General features: G+C 45.5%; 1 protein-coding gene across 2 annotated transcripts; it reads right to left on the bottom strand.

The window, feature by feature from the left end:
• Positions 1-1,110: 1,110 nt before the first annotated feature.
• Positions 1,111-22,192, bottom strand: LOC149428432 (kinesin-like protein KIF22). Of its 2 annotated transcripts, none has more exons than XM_089667414.1 (6): positions 22,096-22,192; positions 9,482-9,530; positions 7,081-7,282; positions 3,429-3,556; positions 3,199-3,347; positions 1,111-1,355 (listed from the first exon to the last, which is right to left on the bottom strand). In XM_089667414.1, the coding sequence occupies exons 2-6, from the start codon at positions 9,489-9,491 to the stop codon at positions 1,128-1,130; spliced, it is 717 nt and encodes a 238-aa protein (XP_089523540.1). In that variant the 5' UTR covers positions 9,492-9,530; positions 22,096-22,192; the 3' UTR covers positions 1,111-1,127. The 2 variants fall into 2 exon arrangements, with proteins under 2 accessions (XP_089523540.1, XP_089523539.1); XM_089667413.1 differs by having other exon boundaries at positions 9,482-9,541; positions 22,096-22,188.
• Between the last annotated feature and the right edge of the window lie 78 nt (positions 22,193-22,270).

Here is a 22,270-nt window from a genome sequence, read left to right as displayed (position 1 = left end):
CCCCCCTTCCAGTCCGGACACTTTCCCCCCCCTTCCAGTCCGGACACTTTCCCCCCCCTCCAGTCCGGACACTTTCCCCCCCCTCCAGTCCGGACACTTCCCCCCCCCCTCCAGTCCGGACACTTCCCCCCCCCCCTTCCAGTCCGGACACTTCCCCCCCCCATCCTGCCCAGGCCAATTTTCAGCTTTCAGCGCTGTCACACTTTGAATGACAATTGCGCGGTCATGCAACACTGTGGCCATATGATTTTTTTTAGCTTTTTTTGAGACAGATAAAAAAAAACAAAAACAACTTTATTTTGGTGGCACCACTGGGATTTTTATTTTTTGCTATATAAAAATGAAAAAAAAGTTCTCATGAAATTTATGAAGAAAGATTTGCAAAATCTTGGCCAAAATTAATTTAGTTATCTTTTTAGAAAAAAAAAAAAATTGTTTAACCAGCCCTGTACCATGTGATCTTTGGGATCATTCACAGATTTCACTAGTAGTAAGCAATGTCATCAGGAAGTGACATCTTGCTTACTACTATTCATGTGATCACTGATCATATGATTCGGGACCACAGAGGTCCTGTACAGCGATCAATGTTTCGCCGTGTTCAGCGGGCACTGGATCGCAGTACCGCGCGCTCCCAGGGAGCGCGCACAGGCTGTAAATGCGGGTGTCGTTTATGAACGGTAACCCGCTCCTGCACTGCTCCCGTCTGGCCGTCTATGTACATGGGCCGGACGAGACGTGGTTAAAATACATTGTGCATCATTACAGAGCTGGTTTAGGTCATAAATTTGCTTGGAACTCAGCTCTTTAAAAAAAAATAAATAAGATAGGTCGACCTCTAAAATCTTGGCGAATACCTGATAGCACTTCCAGAAAATCTTGTATTACAATGGTCACTGTAGTAGAGCCCACAACTTGCTGTGCACCCGTACCTTAGTGTAGAACAGGGAAAACAATTCACACCTATCCCACAAATCAATGTTTGGAGCCTGAGCAAAGCTATGTAGCAAATGTGTAAATAAAGCCGGACGTTACAGTATACACACACTGATTATACACATTATAGGAGTGGCACTGACCAGTATTACTGAAAACCGCACACCAAGGCAACTCACAGTGCCCAGTTTCTATTTAGTCATTTTTACCTTGATGAGAAGGACAGCATGGCTGCGGCTGGACCGGTCGTTTATTTTTGTACTGGCCACTGTGCGGTTCTGGCTAGCTGGGATGAAATGCTCGTCAAAGTCTGAGAAATTGTTAAGTGTTTTCTGTGTCACGCCAGGAATCAGGATGTTATGATCCTTATCTTCTCGGATAGGAAGATCTTTGTTCTTGGGCTCCAAAAGATCCATCACCTGGCCAAGGAACACCAATGATTAATGAAAGTCTCTCAAAAAAAAAAAAAAAAAAAAAAAAAAAAAAAAAAAAAATTAAAATTATGGTAGGTGTAAGGAAATATATGTCTTATTAACTGGCATCCATTTTGTATAATGCCATCATTTCTAGATGTGTGAACAGTTTGTTTCGTTTTTGTAACTCCTCTCTCGTTTCTGAGAATACTTTCTATTTCACTGTAAACAGAACTACTTTATATGGTATCCCTCAACCATTTGCAGTTTGTTCTTCACGCAACTATATTGATAAGAGTGGAATGTTTCACTGGTCATCCTAAGATTAAGCAACACCCACTGAATTCTATATAACAGTTCTTGTTTTGCATTAAACTTCCAGAGACTTAGCTTGCACACTTCGGTGTTTGGAGCTTTATTTCTCCCAGGTCTGGTGGTGAAAATAACGAGGACAAGGGGCTACAGACATAGGCCAATTCCCATCAACTGGTGTCAGAAGTGGGATACGAACCCACGCCTCCTGTTCTTGGCCATTTCTGAGCTTCTAAAAAAAACAGTCCTCTCTAGTTTCAGAACCACTGATCCAAACAAGTATGTAGACCAGGAAAGTTATGATTGAAATTAAATTTTTGCATCCTTGTTATGGTCCAGTTTAAAATTCTTGGAGTTGCACTTTAACTTGCAATATCAAAATGTGGGTGTGTTTTGGTGTATGCAAACTTTAGAGTGGTAGTAAACTTAATGAAAAAACACAAAAAAAAAAAAAAAAAAAAACAACAACTTTTCCCCTACAAGGCAATGTCATATGTGCTAGCATGCATTGTATACCAGCACATTATTATTATTATTATTATACAGTATATAGCGCCAAAGGGTATGCTCAGCGCTGTACAGTAGCAAGGGGGACAGAACATGAGACAAGACAGTAACAATACAATACACAAGGGGTTCGAGGGCCCTGCTCTTTCGAGCTTACAATCTAGGAGGGAGGGGATGGTGGTACAGGAGGAAATGGCTGTGGGGGATGGAGTGGTGGGAGGAGTGGAGGTTAGTTGTTAGGGGAGGTCAGGCGTTAGGTGAGGTTGGGTTAGGCTTCCCTGAAGATGTGGGTTTTCAGGGTGCGCCTGAAGGTGAGGAGGGTAGGTGACAGTCTGACAGATTGGGGTAGGGAGTTCCAGAGGATGAGGGAAGTCCTAGAGAACTCCTGCAATCGGGCGTGGGAGGAAGAGACCAGGGAGCTAGAGAGTAGGAGGTCCTGTGAGGAGCAGAGGGCACAGGTAGGGTAGTATTTGGGTATCAGGTCGGTCATGTAGTTTGGGGCAGCGTTGTGAATGGCTTTGTAGGTCAGTTAGCAGTTTGAATTTGATGCGTTAGGCAATCGGGAGCCAGTGAAGGGATTGGCAGAGGGGGGAGGCAGATGTGGAGCGGTTGGTGAGGTGGATGAGTCTAGCCGCTGAGTTCAGTTTCGACTGGAGTGGGGACATTATATGAAACTTGCCGTAAAACGAAGCCCTCCAGCAGCATGACGTCGCCGCTGACAAGGCTTCTATCTTCACCTAGGCCTTCTTCCGGGTTTGTGGGCACTGGTGTCTTGAGTGGCCGAATCGCGATGTCACTTCCACGCATGTGCATGGGAGTCACGGTTTACGGCACACAGAGCTGGTATGCCGTTCCTTCAGAGCACATGCGCCTGGTACTGCACAAGTAAATATCTCCTAAACAATGCACGTTTAGGAGATATTTCAGTACCTACAGGTAAGTTTTATTATAGGCTTACCTGAAGGTACAAGTAAACAGACTAACACTTTAACCAATCAGACTCTGATCATTGCAGGAATGGGTGACTTACCTTTTCCTGGTAAATCTCCACATATGACATGCTGATCGAGTAAGTCCAGTTCTCTTCAGTAGCTGCCCGTGTCATCTGTAACAGATCTCTAACAGCCCGAGGGATGACACCTGGCTGATTTGGGTTCCCCAGCATTGTGTGCGTCTTCCCTACAGAACAGGAAATTTTCATTTTATATTCTGTAAAGGACAGTAATAAAATCATTTACGTCCTGTGCTGGCGATACAAACCTGCTCCTGTGGGTCCATAGGCAAACACACTGGCGTTTTGTCCAATAAGCAAGTTTTGAAGAATCGGGTACACAGAACCGGTGTAGATCTCCCGCTGAGTAGCATTGTCCCCGTAAAATGCATCAAACCTGCAAGGAAGAAATAGCACGGTAGGAAAACGGTGTGACCCAACAATAATTTCAACCGAAAATGCTTAAAGAAACCTGCAGAGGTGTTAAAGGAAAAAAAAGGCAATTACTGATGACTTCACAAAAAACGCAAGTTGTCTGGCTGTCATGCTGACTTAATTACTTCAATACCCTGACCTGAAAAATTGTATGCAGAAAAGAATTTCAGACTTGCCTTGCTTGTACACCTCTCTGTCAGTCATATGAACTGCAAATCATGTAGTGCAGCGCTAAAATTAGATGAGATACTAAAATCAAGCAAATAAAACAAAAAAGTCAAATCGATACAAATATAGAGTACTGAGGCTAAAGGTTCACAATGCAGTTGCCAGTAAAGCTCTTAGGTTATAAGTATAGGTAAAAAAATTAAAATATGTAATAAATATTTGATGTCCAGTTCAAACAGGCATTAAATGGATAAATAAATAAATGTTCAATAGGTGCAAGAAAAATTATTCTGGATAAGTGACTCAGATAATCCCAGCGAAGCATATAATCCGGTGACGTGCAGGAAAAAAAATGGTAAAATTGCACACTCACCAGAGGCGCAATATATATATATATATATATATATATGCGCATTAATAACAGTAATATATACTGCACCTCTGGTGAGTGTGCAATTTTACCATTTTTCCTGCACGTCACTGGATCATATGCTTCACTGGGAGTCACCTATCCAGAATAATTTTTCTTGCACCTATTGATCATTTATTTATCCATTTAATGCCTGTTTGAACTGGACATCAAATATTACATATTTTAATTTTAATTTACCTATACTTATAACCTAAGAGCTTTACTGGCAACTGCGTTGTGAACTTTTAGCCTCAGTACTCTATATTTGTATCAATTTTACTTTATTTGCTTGATTTTAGAATCTCAATTTTAGCGCTGCACTACATGATTTGCATTTGGTTTGGAAGGTTTTTATGGTTTCCTTTTTAGTGCACAAGCTGCTTTATTTGTAAGCGCTCGCTGAGTGTCATCATTTACACAGTCATATGAACTACTGAAGCAAGGTGGGCAGCATTACAACCAGATAAACAATAGCCCCTCTATTACCCCCCAGGATACGTTGAATCTTGTCAGTCATGTATTCTAAAGGCTTTTTAATCCAGAAAACTGAATTGCATTCACAGCGCTTGTTTTCAGTTTGAGTTCACTTCTGTACAGCTTCCAAGGCAAGCATTGTCATCAAAGCCCATTTCTAGGCAAAATATGCCCATCCCCAACCATTTGTTCCCCAACCCCCAAAAACTATCCCCACTACTGTCTTGCAAACTTGAGTCCGCCATTACATGCCCCTCACTGGTGCTGCAGTCTTTACCTGAGCCAAACCGTCCCGCTGTTATAGCATTGCGCCACTGCAGTACAAGAGAAGACTGCAGGGGTGCAACCAGGGGCGGACTGACCATTTGGAAACTCGGGCACTGCCCGAGGGCCCGGGGTCAGTAGGGGGCCCCATGAGATGCCCCTAGTACCTTTTTCATAGGCTTTTTTGAGTTAGGGCAAGGACACAGGGGCCCCATGATCCCCTATTGCCCGGGGGCCCCATGAGTTGTCAGTCCACCCCCGGGTGCAACGATGTTACAGGGATAGTTTGGTGCAAACTACAGCGCCTCTAAAGGGCATGTGATGGTATCTGACAGCAAACAGAAGTGCCCAAGGTAGCAACGAAGGCAGCAGAAAGAACTCGCCGCTCTGAAGTAGGAAGCAAGAGGATGCAAGACCCAGCACGACGACATAATGTTTTTAAATATTCTGCGCTTTTAAATTTTTACTTCTATGTACTGCAATAATTTGGGTGGGAGGTTAAGAGCATGTGCATGGAGAAGAGCTTTAATACACAACACATCTGCATTAATATTTCCCTCGCCAATTATATCTGCCCAGAACAGACCAAGGGAATGGTAGAATCAGGTTAATTGGCTCCAGTCTACATTGACCCTAGTATGTAGGCAAGACCTTACATTATAAACACCTTGACGACAGGAACCAATAAAAAATTTACAATATTCAAAGTACTGCATAAAGGTGTTGGTGTCATTTAAAAACCTGTAACAGTGTTCCTTAGATAGAAAGCAACTCGACAGCAGAGCAGCACTCCAGAAGAGGTAGAGAACTAGAAACGTGACTTTAAATCCCCATTTACATTTTTTATGTTGAATATGGTATCTAATGTTTACTAGAGCAGTGTTTTTCAACCTTTTTTGTGCAAAGGCACACTTTTTTCATGAAAAAAATCACGAGGCACACCACCATTAGAAAATGTTAAAAAAATTTACCGATAGTATATAGTATAGTAATTCATCCCCCCTATAGTATTTCATCCCCCCTATAGTATTTCATCCCCCCTATAGTATTTCATCCCCCCTATAGTATTTCATCCCCCCTATAGTATTTCATCCCCCCTATAGTATTTCATCCCCCCTATAGTATTTCATCCCCCCTATAGTATTTCATCCCCCCTATAGTATTTCATCCCCCATATAGTAATTCATCCCCCCTATAGTAATTCATTCCCCATATAGTAATTCATTCCCCCATATAGTAATTCATTCCCCCATATAGTATTTCATCCCCCCTATAGTATTTCATCCCCCCTATAGTATTTCATCCCCCCTATAGTATTTCATCCCCCCTATAGTATTTCATCCCCCCTATAGTATTTCATCCCCCCTATAGTATTTCATCCCCCATATAGTATTTCATCCCCCCTATAGTATTTCATCCCCCCTATAGTAATTCATTCCCCATATAGTAATTCATTCCCCCATATAGTAATTCATTCCCCCATATAGTAATTCATTCCCCCATATAGTAATTCATCCCCCATATAGTATTTCATCCCCCATATAGTATTTCATCCCCCATATAGTATTTCATCCCCCATATAGTATTTCATCCCCCATATAGTATTTCATCCCCCATATAGTATTTCATCCCCCATATAGTATTTCATCCCCCATATAGTAATTCATCCCCCATATAGTAATTCATCCCCCATATAGTAATTCATCCCCCATAGTAATTCATCCCCCATAGTAAGTCCCCAAGCCCCCCCTGTGTCAATTCACTTACCTTTGCTCCGCGCGTTCCTCTTGCCGTTCCGGTGTAGCATGAAAATCTGTCTCCTATGAGGATCTGTCCCCCTCGACGTATCTGCGCATGTGCCAGTTTCAGGCATTAGCAGCCGATCGGCGATCTCCGGCACATGCGCAGATACGTCAAGGGGGACAGATCATCCTGACAGTATCACGCTCCGCGGGCCGGATTAAAAGGTCCGCTGGGCCGTATACGGCCCGCGGGCCGTAGTTTGCCCATTGCTGTTCTAATGATTGGTCTATTTGTGAGCCGAGGCCACATGTTACGGATGAAATTGCAATTTTTCCCACGGCACACCAGACAATATCTCACGGCACACTAGTGTGCCGCGGCACAGTGGTTGAAAAACGCTGTACTAGAGAGTATGGAGCACTTACTGGTACTGCATGGTCTCCATCTGGTTCCTCCAGTTGATAATCTCCAGAGACTGGGAGTCCAGGCCCCTGACACAGACTTTATCCTCCCCTTTCTCCATGTGCGGCCTCAAGCGGACTGCTACGCGCACGCGGGTGACGGATGGCTTTTTCATTGCATGTGCATCCATGATACTCACCCTCTTCGCCATGATTGGTAATGTACCTAAATATACAAGATGCACATTTGTATCAAATCTAATAACAAAATATACAGCACAAAATGTTATTAAAAATGTACTCAACACCAATCATTAACCTTTCAAGTGAAAACCTGTATTTTGATTCAAGGTTTAAAATGCAAGCGGTTTAAAAGGTCACTACAGATATTTAATAGCGGTGCACCAAAATGAAAATTCTGGTGCTGAAACCGAACATTCAAAATGCACTTGGCCGAAAACCGAAATGCGCAGCTTTTAAAAATGAATATATATTTTTGGGAAAAAAATACACTGATTAAAAACAATATATACCCCAATTTTTTAAAAAAATATGAAAGAGGATGTTATAGCGAGTAAATAGATACCCAACATGTCATGCTTTAAAATTGTGCACGTGGAATGGCGTGAAACTGCGGTATTTAAAAATCTCCATGAGTGATGCTTTAACATTTCTACAGGTTAGCAGTGAAAAGTTACAGAGGAGGTCTAGTGTGAGAATTATTGCTGTTGCTCCGACGTTCATGGCGATATAAAAGACACACATTAATGCAGCTCTGTAATCAGGAATACACCATTTCATGTATTTGTTTGAACACAAGCAGTGTAAGTCCTCGGCTACGACCTGGGATCAGAGTCCCTGTACAGCAGAACTCAGACTGGGGAGGGAGAAGCAGCACATGAAGCCACTCACTCGCACCTCACGTTTGGTTTTGAACGCCATTTACATATGTGGGCATGGCCTACGTATGCGTTCACCACTATGTGCGAGCACAGGGGCACGTTAAACTTTAAAAAAAAAAATTATTTAATGTTTTGGGTTTTTTTGCACTGTTCCTCTAGTGCTTTAAAAAAAAAAAATGGCCGGAACGGGAAGGGACATCACTCCAGTCCTCCAAGGGCATAGAGGTGTGTGGCGGCCATCTTCCTGCACTCTATGCCCAGTGCCGGGATCGGTTGCTTCTCAGGTAAGGCTGAAATACTGAGCGGCAGCCGGTGGTGAGGTTTTTTTCGGCACCTGCATCGGTGCTATTTTTCATTTCGGCCGACAGCTGAAAGGGGTGTTTTTGGCTGAAACGTTTCGCCAACCGAAATGTAGGTGCATCCCTAATATTTAATAAAGTAGAATAACTCCAGAAGTAAAAAAAAAAAAAAAAAAAATTTGCTCTCATTTTATTTCTAAAGGAGTAGGAAGTAAAGGGAAATCTCCCTGCTTGATGAGCAGCAGTGGACGGCAGTACTCCCCCCTGTACATACCACAATGCCACGTATAGGGTACGCACATGTATGTAAACAGATTGCGCCACACAAGGCATCGCTGTGAAAGTCTGAATGAGAACAATTCTAGGGCCATCACTCACAGTTAACTCTACACTGCTAACCTGTAAAAGCTTTCAAAGCATTGCCTTCGGAGAATTTCAAATAACTTTTTTTTCCCTGCAATTTCACAACCTTTCAGAAAATATATAAATGGTCTGGGGATTTAACTTAAAGCGGTTGTAAAGGCTGAAGATTTTTTTTTTTAGCCTCATGTATTCTATGCGTGAAGGTGAAAAACCTTTGTGTAGCAGTGCCACCAGTCCCCTCGTGACCTAGCGATGTGCACGACAGCCTCGGCTGTCCAAAGTCTCTGCCTCCTCATTGGCTGAGACAGCAAGCAAGAGCCATTGATTCCCACTCCTGTCAACCATTGACTCCTACTGTCAATCACAGCCAGCCAATGAGGAGAAAGAGGGGGCAGGACCAAGCCACGGCTCCATGTGTGAATGGACACATGGAGCAGCGGGTGCCTCCATAGCAAGTTGCTTGCTCTGGGGGCACCTGACAGAAAGGAGGAGCTAGGAGAGCCTGCGGGGACCCAAGAAGAGGAGGATCCGGGCTGCTTTGTGCAAAACCACTGCATGCAGAAGGTAAGCATACCATGTTTTCTATTACAGAAGAAAAATAAAAAATAAAATGAACCTTTAGTATTGCTTTGATTTCTAGCAAAAAAAAAAAAAAAGATTTTTACCATGTGCAAAAGATTAAAAAACTGCACCAATAGAAAAGTAGTTAATACAAAGACAGTACTGTAGGAAGGTGCTTAAAAGACGTCATCTGAAAAAAAACCAGACACGGCAATAACAAAATTCCAAAAATGTGCTCAGTTTAAATACACTGCACTATTTCTTGCGGCATTCAGACTGTAGACAGACACAAGCGCTCACCTGTATGCATGTAGATGTACACAGTGTGGTCCCACGAATCCCCTTCAACCTAAAAGACACCTGAAAATATTACAATACAGTGAGGAGACGAGAGACGCCATACAGTGCGTGATGAGGTAGCAACAGAGTATGAAGGATATGATGGCATATGTAGGACTATGAAGGATACAATGGTATATGTAGGACTATGACGGATACGATGGTATATGTAGGACTATGAAGGATACGATGGTATATGTAGGACTATGAAGGATACGATGGTATATGTAGGACTATGAAGGATACGATGGTATATGTAGGACTATGAAGGATACGATGGTATATGTAGGACTATGAAGGATACGATGGTATATGTAGGACTATGAAGGATACGATGGTATATGTAGGACTATGAAGGATACGATGGTATATGTAGGACTATGACGGATACGATGGTATATGTAGGACTATGAAGGATACGATGGTATATGTAGGACTATGAAGGATACGATGGTATATGTAGGACTATGAAGGATACAATGGTATATGTAGGACTATGAAGGATACAATGGTATATGTAGGACTATGAAGGATACAATGGTATATGTAGGACTATGAAGGATACAATGGTATATGTAGGACTATGAAGGATACAATGGCATATGTAGGACTATGAACGATACGATGGTATATGTAGGACTATGAAGGATACGATGGTATATGTAGGACTATGAAGGATACGATGGTATATGTAGGACTATGAAGGATACGATGGTATATGTAGGACTATGAAGGATACGATGGTATATGTAGGACTATGAAGGATACGATGGTATATGTAGGACTATGAAGGATACGATGGTATATGTAGGACTATGAAGGATACGATGGTATATGTAGGACTATGAAGGATACGATGGTATATGTAGGACTATGAAGGATACGATGGTATATGTAGGACTATGAAGGATACGATGGTATATGTAGGACTATGACGGATACGATGGTATATGTAGGACTATGAAGGATACGATGGTATATGTAGGACTATGAAGGATACGATGGTATATGTAGGACTATGAAGGATACAATGGTATATGTAGGACTATGAAGGATACAATGGTATATGTAGGACTATGAAGGATACAATGGCATATGTAGGACTATGAACGATATGATGGTATATGTAGGACTATGAAGGATACGATGGTATATGTAGGACTATGAAGGATACGATGGTATATGTAGGACTATGAAGGATACGATGGTATATGTAGGACTATGAAGGATACGATGGTATATGTAGGACTATGAAGGATACGATGGTATATGTAGGACTATGAAGGATACGATGGTATAGTAGTTATTCTTATTATATATTTCATTAAAAATTTACCCAAATTATACATTCCAATTTTTTTTTTCTTCAAGATTATAACCCATTTCCCCGCCCCTCCCTCTTTGAGTGGGCAGACATTCAGCAGGGGAACAAGTGCGCGCGCGTGTGTGTGTGTAGTGAAGGAAATGAGTATTTGCTCCCCGGCTGATATTGAATGTTTTCCCCTCACACAGAAATGATCGGTCTAAAAAATGGAATGTTCGGTGTATTGTAACACTGAGAGACAGAATACAACAACAAATTCAGCAGAAATGCGTCTAACAAATGATGACTGATCTGCATGTTCATGAGGGAAATAAGCATTTGATCCCCTTCACAAAACATGACTTAGTACTTGGTGGCAAATCCCTTGTTGGCAATCACAGAGGTCAGACGTTTCCTGGAGTTGGCCCCCAGGTTTGCACACATCTCAGGAGAGATTTTGGCCCATTCCTCTTGGCAGATCCTCTCCAAGTCATTAAGGTTTGATGGCGGACGTTTGGCAACTCGAACTTTCAATCGGATTAAGGTCTGGAGACCAGCTAGGCCACTCCAGGATCTTAACCATTTGCCACCCGCCCTATGGCCGAATGGCGGCTGGCAAATGTCATCAGCGTTCCGGGTGGATGCCATATGGCGTCCTCCCGCACATGCACAGATCGCGCTCCTGCAGTACCTCGGACACGGCCGATGACAGATCTGAGTACCAGCCCCCATTGCCGGTACCATGTGACCAATCACAGCAGGTCACATGACAGTTGTATACAATGGATGGCTTCATTCATGCCATCCATTGTATACTAGTGTCTAGCTGTGAATGGTCACAGCTAATCACATGCACATGTCATGTGATTAGCCATGGCAAAATCACAGCTAAGCACAAAAAAAAAAAAAAAAAAAACCTGAATGAATCGATGTCATTCAGGTAAATGCTTGCTTATAGCAAAGTAATTCTTTGCTATAAGCAAATTGTGTAAAAAAAAAAAATACTGATCACTTCCCCAAAGTAGTACAATGTTACTATGGTAACATTGTACTACTTTGGTCATAGTGAAATATGAACAAAAAAAATCTTAAAAAAATAAAAAAAATTATATCAATTTTTTTTTCATACTGTCACCAGTCAGTGTCCCTGATCACCACCATGCCAGTTATATGATGACGCTGTACTGCACTGGTGGCAATATGTAAAAAAAAAAGTGAAACTATTATTAATTTTTTCATTTTACGAAAAATGACAAAAAAACCCACAACTTCAAAAAACTCGCCATGCCTCTTATGAAGTACGTCGGACTGTCTACTCTGCAAAAAGGGGTCATTTGGGGGATATCTGTCCGTCCCGTCCTGACAGTCGGGGGATATCTGTCCGTCCCGTCCTGACAGTCGGGGGATATCTGTCCGTCCCGTCCTGACAGTCGGGGGATATCTGTCCGTCCCGTCCTGACAGTCGGGGGATATCTGTCCGTCCCGTCCTGACAGTCGGGGGATACAGTTGTGTCCAAAATTATTCAACCCCCAATGCTGTAAAGGGGTTTAGGGACTATAGTGTACATTTGGAATTGTATTCAGAATCAAATCCTACAAGGACGTTGTAACTACCCAAATGCAACTAAAATGACATCAATTGTTTATGTAATACAGTAGTAAATGGTTCTTATGTGGTTTCTTCATTGCCACAATTATTCAACCCCTTAAAGACTACCACTCTGAAGAACAGAGGTTCATACAGGTGCTTTCCATCAGGTATTGAAAACACCTGTGGATGTCACCGAGCAGCAATCAAGCATAATAAGCACCAATTAGGCAGCTTTAAAATGACTGTGATACTCAGCTCCTTCTAGACATTTACTGGTGTGGTTACAAACATGGTGAAGGCAAGAGAATGGTCCAGGAAGACAAGAGAAGAGGTGATTTCTCTTCACAGGAAGGGCAATGGCTATAAGAAGATTGCAAAGATGTTAAACATACCAAGAGACACCTTAGGAAGCATCATTCGCAAATTCAAGGCAAAGGGCACTGTTGAAACGCTACCTGGTCGTGGCAGAAAGAAGATGCTGACTTCGACTGCTGTGCGCTACCTGAAGCGTAGAGTGGAGAGAAGTCCCCGTGTGACTGCTGAGGAACTGAGAAAAGATTTGTCAGATGTGGGTACAGAAGTTTCAGCCCAGACAATAAGACGCACACTGCGTAATGAAGGCCTCCGTGCCAGAACTCCCAGGCGTACCCCCTTGCTGTCTCCAAAGAATAAGAAGAGTCGACTGCAGTATGCCAAAAGCCATGTGGACAAACCACAAAAGTTGTGGGATAGTGTTCTGTGGACTGATGAAACAAAATTAGAACTGTTTGGGCCCATGGATCAACGCTATGTTTGGAGGAGGAAGAACAAGGCCTATGATGAAAAGAACACCTTGCCTACTGTGAAGCATGGTGGAGGGTCAATCATGCTTTGGGGCTGTTTTGCTTCTGCAGGTACAGGGAAGCTTCAGCGTGTGCAAGGTACCATGAATTCTCTTCAGTACCAGGAGATATTGGATGGAAACGTGATGCAGTCCGTCACACACCTGAGGCTTGGGAGACGTTGGACCTTTCAACAGGACAATGATCCCAAGCATACCTCCAAGTCCACTAGAGCATGGTTGCAGAGGAAAGGCTGGAACATTTTGGAGTGGCCATCGCAGTCACCAGACTTAAATCCGATTGAGAACCTCTGGTGGGACTTAAAGAAAGCAGTTGCAGTGCGCAAGCCTAAGAATGTGACTGAACTGGAGGCCTTTGCCCATGAAGAATGGGCGAAGATACCCGTAGATCGCTGCAAGACACTTGTGTCAAGCTATGCTTCACGTTTAAAAGCTGTTATAACTGTAAAAGGATGCTGTACTAAGTACTAAGATTGAATGTCACTTGGGGGTTGAATAAAACTGATAATGCTGTGAGCACAGAAAAGACATTTGTGGTTATTTCATTATAACTGTTATGTTATATTTGTCTGACCTACAAGTGCCTCTTTAATGTAAATGTAAGCAAGATGACTGAATGATCAAAAGCAATGTCAAACTGGCCAAAACACTCAATTTCAGTGGGGGTTGAATAATTTTGGACACAACTGTATCTGTCCGTCCCGTCCTGACAGTCGGGGGATATCTGTCCGTCCCGTCCTGACAGTCGGGGGATATCTGTCCGTCCCGTCCTGACAGTCGGGGGATATCTGTCCGTCCCGTCCTGACAGTCGGGGGATATCTGTCCCGTCCTGACAGTCGGGGGATATCTGTCCCGTCCTGACAGTCGGGGGATATCTGTCCCGTCCTGACAGTCGGGGGATATCTGTCCCGTCCTGACAGTCGGGGGATATCTGTCCCGTCCTGACAGTCGGGGGATATCTGTCCCGTCCTGACAGTCGGGGGATATCTGTCCCGTCCTGACATTCGGGGGATATCTGTCCCGTCCTGACATTCGGGGGATATCTGTCCCGTCCTGACATTCGGGGGATATCTGTCCTGTCCTGACATTTGGGGGATATCTGTACTGTTGTGACATTCTTGGACCTCAAGAAATTAGATTGGCTGTCAGTACTTCAGGATTGATCAATATTCAGATCTATACTACAGTTTGTGAACTCTATAACTTTCCTACAGACTAAATAATACATCCTAATTTGGGTTATTTTCACCAAAGACATGTAGCAGAATACATCTCGGCCTAAATTTATGAAGAACAATTATTTATTTGCAAACTTTTATAACAGAAACAAAGAAAAACATGTTTTTCTCTAAATTGTTGGTCTTTTTTTGTTAATTTAGCAAAAAATAAAAACCCCAGTGGTGATTAAATACCACCAAAAGAAAGCTCTAGTTGTGTAAAGAAAATGATAAAATCTTAGTTTGGGTACAATGTTGTATGACCGCGCAATTGTCATTCAAAATGTGAGAGCGCTGAAACCTGAAAACTGGCCTGGGCAGGAAGGGGGAAAATTGCCCGGTATTGAATTGGTTAATGTGCTTCTTCTTGAGCCGCTCCTTTGTTGCCTTGGCCGTGTGTTTTGGGTCATTGTCATGCTGGAACACCCATCCACGACCCATTTTCAATGCCCTGGCTGAGGGAAGAGGGTTCTCACCCAAGATTTGATGGTACATTGCCCCATCCATCATCCCTTTGATGCGGTGCAGTTGTCATGTCCCCTTAGCAGAAAAACACCCTCAAAGCAGAATGTTTCCACCACCATGTTTCACAGTTGGGATGGTGTTCTTGGGGTCATAGGCAGCATTCCTCCTCCTCCAAACACGGCAAGTTGAGTTGATGCCAAAGAGCTGGATTTTGGCCTCATCTGACCACAACACTTCCCACCAGTCCTCCTCTGCATCATTCAGATGTTCAGTGGCAGACTTCAGACGGGCCAGGACATGTGCTTTCTTCAGCAGAGGGACCTTGCGGGCACTGCAGGATTTCAGTCCTTGTCGGCGTAGTGTGTTACCAATTGTTCTCTTGGTGACTGTGGTCCCAGCTGCCTGGATATCATTGACAAGATCCTCACGTGTAGTTCTGGGATGATTCCTCACTGTTCTCATGATCATTGACACTCCACGAGGGGAGATCTTGCATGGTGCACCAGACCTAGGGAGACTGACGCTTGTTTTGTGTTTCTTCCATTTGTGAATGATTGCACCAACTGTTGTCACCTTCTCACCAAGCTGCTTGGCCATAGTTTGGTAGCCCAGTCCAGCCTTGTGTAGGTCTACCATCTTGTCCCTGACATCCTTGGACAGCTCTTTGGTCTTTGCCATGGTGGAGAGTTTGGAATCTGATGGTTTGATTGCTCCTGTGGACAGGTGTCTTTTATACAGGTAACACAATGAGATTAGCAGCACTCCCTTTAAGAGACGGCTTCAAATCTCAGCTTGTTCCCTGTATGAAAGACACCTGGGAGCCAGAAATCCTGCTGAATGATAGGGGATCAAATCCTTCTTTCCCTCATGAACATGCAGATCAGTCATCATTTGTTAGACGCATTTCTGCTGAATTTGTTGTTGTATTCTGTCTCCCAGTGTTACAATACACCGAACATTCGACTTTTAGACCGATCATTTCTTTGTGAGGGGCGAACATTCAACATCAGCCGAGGAGCAAATACGCATTTCCTTCAGTGTGTGTGTGTATATATATATATATATATATATATAGGGTAAGGTAAGTGAGCGCAAACAGACCGGACAAGCAGCTAACATACAGGGTAATCCTCAGTACCTAAAACATAAAATATAGAATGGGGTATGTAGCGCTAAAAAATACCAAACAAACAAAGTGTCATCATATATCATCACAGAAGTATCAAGCATATATTGTTCATAAAGTGTATCCGGAGGGCAGACGGATAAGATCCTATGGTGTCCCCAATCCAACTTGACAGAACGGAAAATGTATATACTGCGGTTATGCGCTTACCACAGATACATACAATATGAGCATTGTATGTAAATCAGCAACAGGACATCATGGTCTGGTCAGCAGCATGAGTAGCATCTGGTCATGTACGGACATCAAGGCCAGTGGGTCCAACGTTGTCCAAGCATCCAGTGGCTCCTTGTTCCAGATCACCACCTTACAGAGCTCATTATAAACGAGCCAGGAGGCAAGAAGGTATCAATGGTGAAGTACGTTTATTCAGAGTAAAAAAACCAAACAAAAGGAAGGAACTCACATCACAATAGAAAGGTACATCCAGGTGTCATTCATAGGTTCCCTGGTGGCTAGTGGTTCCACCAACATAAAAGACTTGCATCCAGGTTTAATTAAAAGTCCCTGGTGGCTAGTGACAGAAAGGGATCATATATAAATATATATCCCATAGATCCCAGGGTTAAGATGACCACCCAGATCCAATAAAAGAGTTCCCTGGTGGTTAGCGGTTCCCTGGTGGTATAGGCGTCAGTAGGGTGGACGCCTATACCACCAGGGAACTCTTTTATTGGATCTGGGTGGTCATCTTAACCCTGGGATCTATGGGATATATATTTATATATGATCCCTTTCTGTCACTAGCCACCAGGGACTTTTAATTAAACCTGGATGCAAGTCTTTTATGTTGGTGGAACCACTAGCCACCAGGGAACCTATGAATGACACCTGGATGTACCTTTCTATGCGGATGTGAGTTCCTTCCTTTTGTTTGGTTTTTTTACTCTGAATAAACGTACTTCACCATTGATACCTTCTTGCCTCCTGGCTCGTTTATAATGAGCTCTGTAAGGTGGTGATCTGGAACAAGGAGCCACTGGATGCTTGGACAACGTTGGACCCACTGGCCTTGATGTCCGTACATGAGCAGATGCTACTCATGCTGCTGACCAGACCATGATGTCCTGTTGCTGATTTACATACAATGCTCATATTGTATGTATCTGTGGTAAGCGCATAACCGCACTATATACATACTATATACACTCTTAACCAGACAAACGCATTGACTCCTGCTGGTCTTCTCTGGGTAACTCCATTTATCTGCTACCTCCACTCTTAACCAGACAAACGCATTGACTCCTGTTAAATTCTCAACAAATGTTGTAATTATATCTGTGTATCTGTTGACTTGTCCTCACCTCTAGGCGCACTCAGGTTTATGACTGTGGCCTGGTTCCTAAGAAACATCCCCCCCTATTCATGTGAGCCTTATCAGCTTCTAATTGGGGCGGAGTTGAATGCTCATTTGAGCATCTCCCTATACATTTAGTTCAGCTCATGGGGGAGATCTCTGATGGGGGGCACAGTCTCTGATGGGGGTGCTGCTTATGATGGAGTGCGGCTTTGAATGAGTGCAGAGCAGTTAAACACAGCAGTTGAACTAAAGCAGCAGGAAGACACAACAACAGCAAGAAACTCTGCTGGACAGACTGCAAGGAAACACCCTGGGAAATATCTTTTACATACCTGAGTCCCACTCCGTGTACCTTTTATATAATACACCCCTCTTCTCCTCTTCATATTACTATCCTCTGTTCCCAAATCTCATTTCTTTACCCCTCTGCTCCACCCCAAAACTTGTACATCTCCCCCTCACTGCTATCATCTCCCTACTATTGCTTTCATCACCTCCCCAAAATGCCTCTTTCACTCCTCCTTCTCATTTTCCTCTCCTCTGTTCCCAAAATCCATTCACTATATCCCTCTGCTCCTCCCAAACATTTGTATATTGTGCCCTCACTGCTTCCCTCACCCCTCTATGGCACCCACCACCTCCTCCTATTACTCCGCTCTCCCACTGACCCCAACACCTCCACTAGTAGTTTCTCACGCTCCTGCACATCTCGCTCCTATGCCACCTTTCTCACCCTTCTCCTCCTCATAACCGCGGGGGACATCTCCCCGAATCCTGGCCCTCCACCACCTCCCTCACCCGCACAAAACCCTCCCGCCTCCACGTCCTGCCGCAACTTAGTATCTGTCCCCCTGCTCCCTAAAATCTCCCCCCCGTTTTCATGTGCACTCCTGAACGCCTGATCGGTGTGCAACAAGCTTACCGCCATCCACGACCTCTTTGTTTCCCGCTCCCTCAACCTCCTGGCGATCACGGAAACCTGGATCCAGCCCACTGACTCTACCTCCCCTGCTGCACTCTCCTATGGAGGTCTCACCTGGACCCACTCACCCAGACCCAACGGTCGTAAAGGTGGTGGGGTTGGCCTGCTCCTATCACCACAGAGCACCTTCCGAGTCCTCCCAAACCCCCCCTCCCTATCCTTCTCCTCCTTCGAGGCCCACTGCGTCCGACTATTCTCCCCAACCCCCCTAAAGATTGCTGTGATATACCGGCCTCCTGGATCCATACCCTGCTTCCTGGATGACTTCTCCTCCTGGCTACCCTTCTTCCTCTCCTCTGAGCTACCCACCATCATCCTTGGGGATTTCAACATCCCTGTCAACCTCGACAACCCGGACACAGCCCGTCTCCTCCACTTAACCTCCTCCTTTGCACTTGCACAGTGCATACAATCCACCACCCACTCCAACGGTAATATCCTTGATCTCGTCTTCTCCAACCGCTGCGCTCCCCACAACCTCACTAACACCCCCTTCCCTCTCTCTGACCACAACCTGATCACCTTCTCTATCTCCTCGTCCTCCAACGCCTACCCCTCCAAATGTCACACTACTACCAGCCGTAACCTCCGCAACCTTAACCCTGCCCCCCTCCACTCTGCAGCTGATCAACTCCACGACCGCATCCTCCCCCTGTCCTGCCCCGACTTGGCTTTGACCGCCTACAACAATGCGCTGTCAACAGCCCTTGACTCACTAGCGCCTTTAACCACACGCAACATCAGACCCCGACCGCTCCAGCCCTGGCAGACTGATCACACCAAAACCCTCAAACGACACAGTCGTGCCCTGGAGCGACTATGGCGCAAAACCAAATCCCACCAAGCCTTCACCCGATACAAATCTGCCTTCCGCACCTACACCTCCTCCCTCCATACTGCCAAACAAGCCTACTTCCTGACCCTCATCAAGGCCCTCTCCTCCAACCCTCGCCGACTCTTCTCCACCTTCAACTCTCTACTCTTGCCACCTCCACCTCCACCCAGCACCTCACTCACTGCCTTTGAGATTGCCAATCACTTCAAAAACAAGATTGACACAATTCGCAAGGACATCGTCGCAACTCACACGCCTTCTCAACCCGTCCCCTCTCACACAGCTACCCCCTCACCCCCCCTCTCCCTCGACATAACCCACAGGGACTTCGTCGCTGCTCAAACTCCCTCCAACCCCCTTCCCCCTCACTCAGCTACCCCCTCTACACCCCTCTCCCACGGCCCCACCACTGCTCTGACCTCTTCTCCCACCCCACCCTACATTCCTCATACTGAAGCTCCCCCAACACTCCACACCTTTGACCTTACTACCATTGAAGAAGTCTCCAAGATCCTCTCTGAGGCCCGCCTCACCACCTGCCCCCTTGACCCTATCCCATCACAACTCCTACAACCTCCCTCCCCCTCCATCCTACGCTCCCTCACCCACATCTTCAATCTCTCCCTCTCCTCCGGCACTTTCCCTTCCCCTCTGAAACATGCACACATCACCCCCATACTTAAAAAGCCCTCCCTGGACCCCAATGACCCGAACAACCTCAGACCCATCTCCCTGCTCCCATTTACATCTAAACTCCTCGAGCGCCTAGTCTACGCCCGCCTATGCTCTCACCTCAACGACAACAACCTCCTCGATCCCCTACAGTCCGGCTTCCGTCCCCTACACTCCACCGAAACTGCCTTACTCAAACTCTCCAACGACCTGCTAACCGCCAAAGCTAATGGCCACTATTCAGTGCTCCTACTCCTTGACCTCTCTGCGGCCTTTGACACAGTCGACCACCCCCTCCTCCTCAAAAAACTACACTCCCTCGGCCTCAGAGATTCTGCTCTCTCCTGGCTCACATCCTACCTGTCACAACGCTCCTTCAGCATTACCTATAATGCTACCACCTCCCCCTCACTCCCCCTCTCTGTTGGGGTCCCTCAAGGCTCTGTCCTCGGGCCCCTTCTCTTCATCTACACCTCCTCCCTTGGCCAACTCATACACTCTCACGGCTTCAACTACCACCTCTATGCCGACGACACACAAATCTATCTCTCAACCCCCCACCTCACCCCCTCAGTCTCCGCCCGAATCACACACCTACTGAGCGACATAGACTGGATGTCGCTCCACTTCCTTAAACTGAACCTCTCCAAAACCGAGTTTCTTGTCTTCCCCCCCCAGCCCGGACACCACCCCCCATTGACTTCTCCATCATGTCCAACAACGCCACCATCAAACCCGCCCCGCAGGCCAGAGTACTTGGTGTCATTCTGGACTCCAACCTATCCTTCCAGCCCCAAGTCCAATCTTTAACAAACTCGTGCAGACTCCGCCTCCGCAACATGCAGACTCCACCTCCGCAACATCGCCAAAGTCCGCACGTTCCTAACCCCAGAAACCACTAAACAGCTCATCCACTCCCTCATCATATCACGACTCGACTACTGCAACTCCCTCCTCACTAGCCTGCCTCGCCGCTGGCTATCCCCGCTTCAGTCCATCCTGAATACGGCTGCCAGACTCATTCACCTTTCCAACCGCTCCGTCTCCGCCACCCCCCTCTGCCAATCCCTCCACTGGCCTCCACCCCCCTCTGCCAATCCCTCCACTGGCCTCCACTCAGTGTCCTCCACCCCCTTCTGCCAATCCCTCCACTGGCCTCCACTCAGTGTCCTCCACCCCCCTCTGCCAATCCCTCCACTGGCCTCCACTCAGTGTCCTCCACCCCCCTCTGCCAATCCCTCCACTGGCTTCCGATTGCGCAACGGATCAAATTCAAAATCCTAACACTGACGTACAAAGCCGTCCACCATACTGCCCCGAACTACATCACCGACCTAATATCCAAGTACCGCCCAACACGCACACTCCGCTCCTCACAAGACCTCCCTCTCTCTAGTTCCCTGGTCTCCTCCTCCCATGCCCGCCTCCAGGACTTCTCCAGGGTGTCACCCATCCTCTGGAACTCCCTGCCCCAACCCATCAGATTATCACCTACTCTCCTCTCCTTTAGGCGCACCCTGAAAACCCATCTCTTCAGGGAAGCCTACCCCATCCCCTGCTAACTTGCCGACCTCCTCCACTCTTCCTACCACTCCATCCCCCACAGCTATCTCCTCCTGTGCCACCACCCCCTCCCTCCTAGATTGTAAGCTCGAAAGAGCAGGGCCCTCAATCCCCTCATGTTTTGCATTGTATTGGTATTGTTCTGTCACATGTTCTGTCCCCCTTTGTAATGTACAGCGCTGAGCGAACTATTGGCGCTGTATAATAATAATAATATACATTTTCCGTTCTGTCAAGTTGGATTGGGGACACCATAGGATCTTATCCGTCTGCCCTCCGGATACACTTTATGAACAATATATGCTTGATACTTCTGTGATGATATATGATGACACTTTGTTTGTTTGGTATTTTTTAGCGCTACATACCCCATTCTATATTTTATATATATATATATGTGTGTGTCACCTCACAGTATACAGAGAGTGTGTGTATATAGATATATACACGTTGTCACCTCACAGGCTGTGTATCCCCTCATATTTATATATGTGTGTGTATATATATGTATTTAGGTGCTGTATATAGAATGACACACATACTCAGTGATATATAGTCTATAAGACAACTGGCCAAGTGACTACCCGTCTCCCACCCCACACTCGAGGCTGCCATTTACCGGCCCGGTGTCCGCTCTCCTTCACTCACAGCCCACCGCCGCTCCGGCCCACCATCGGTTACTCACTCTCTGGATTCGTATTTGGCGGCCTCCCTCCTTTCCAGCCAATGGGCGGCCGTAGGTCCGTCACGTGGCACGCCGAGGCTCCGCTAGATCGAGGCTTGGGACGCACACT

This window comes from Staurois parvus, unplaced genomic scaffold (genome assembly GCF_062004578.1).
Source record: "Staurois parvus isolate SC_StPar_1 unplaced genomic scaffold, SC_StPar_1.0 ptg003246l, whole genome shotgun sequence".
In the NCBI taxonomy this organism is placed as follows: Eukaryota; Metazoa; Chordata; class Amphibia; order Anura; family Ranidae; genus Staurois; species Staurois parvus.
This window is presented reverse-complemented; position numbering and strand designations above follow the sequence as displayed.

Bases quoted from the DNA above. Each gene is read 5' to 3' on its own strand.
- LOC149428432 (XM_089667414.1), bottom strand. The intron at 3,557-7,080 runs GTAAGTGCTCCA...TCTTCCTTGCAG, and splicing joins ATGGAGACCATGCAGTACCA to GTTTGATGCATTTTACGGGG. The intron at 3,348-3,428 runs GTTTGTATCGCC...CCTGTTCTGTAG, and splicing joins CTATGGACCCACAGGAGCAG to GGAAGACGCACACAATGCTG.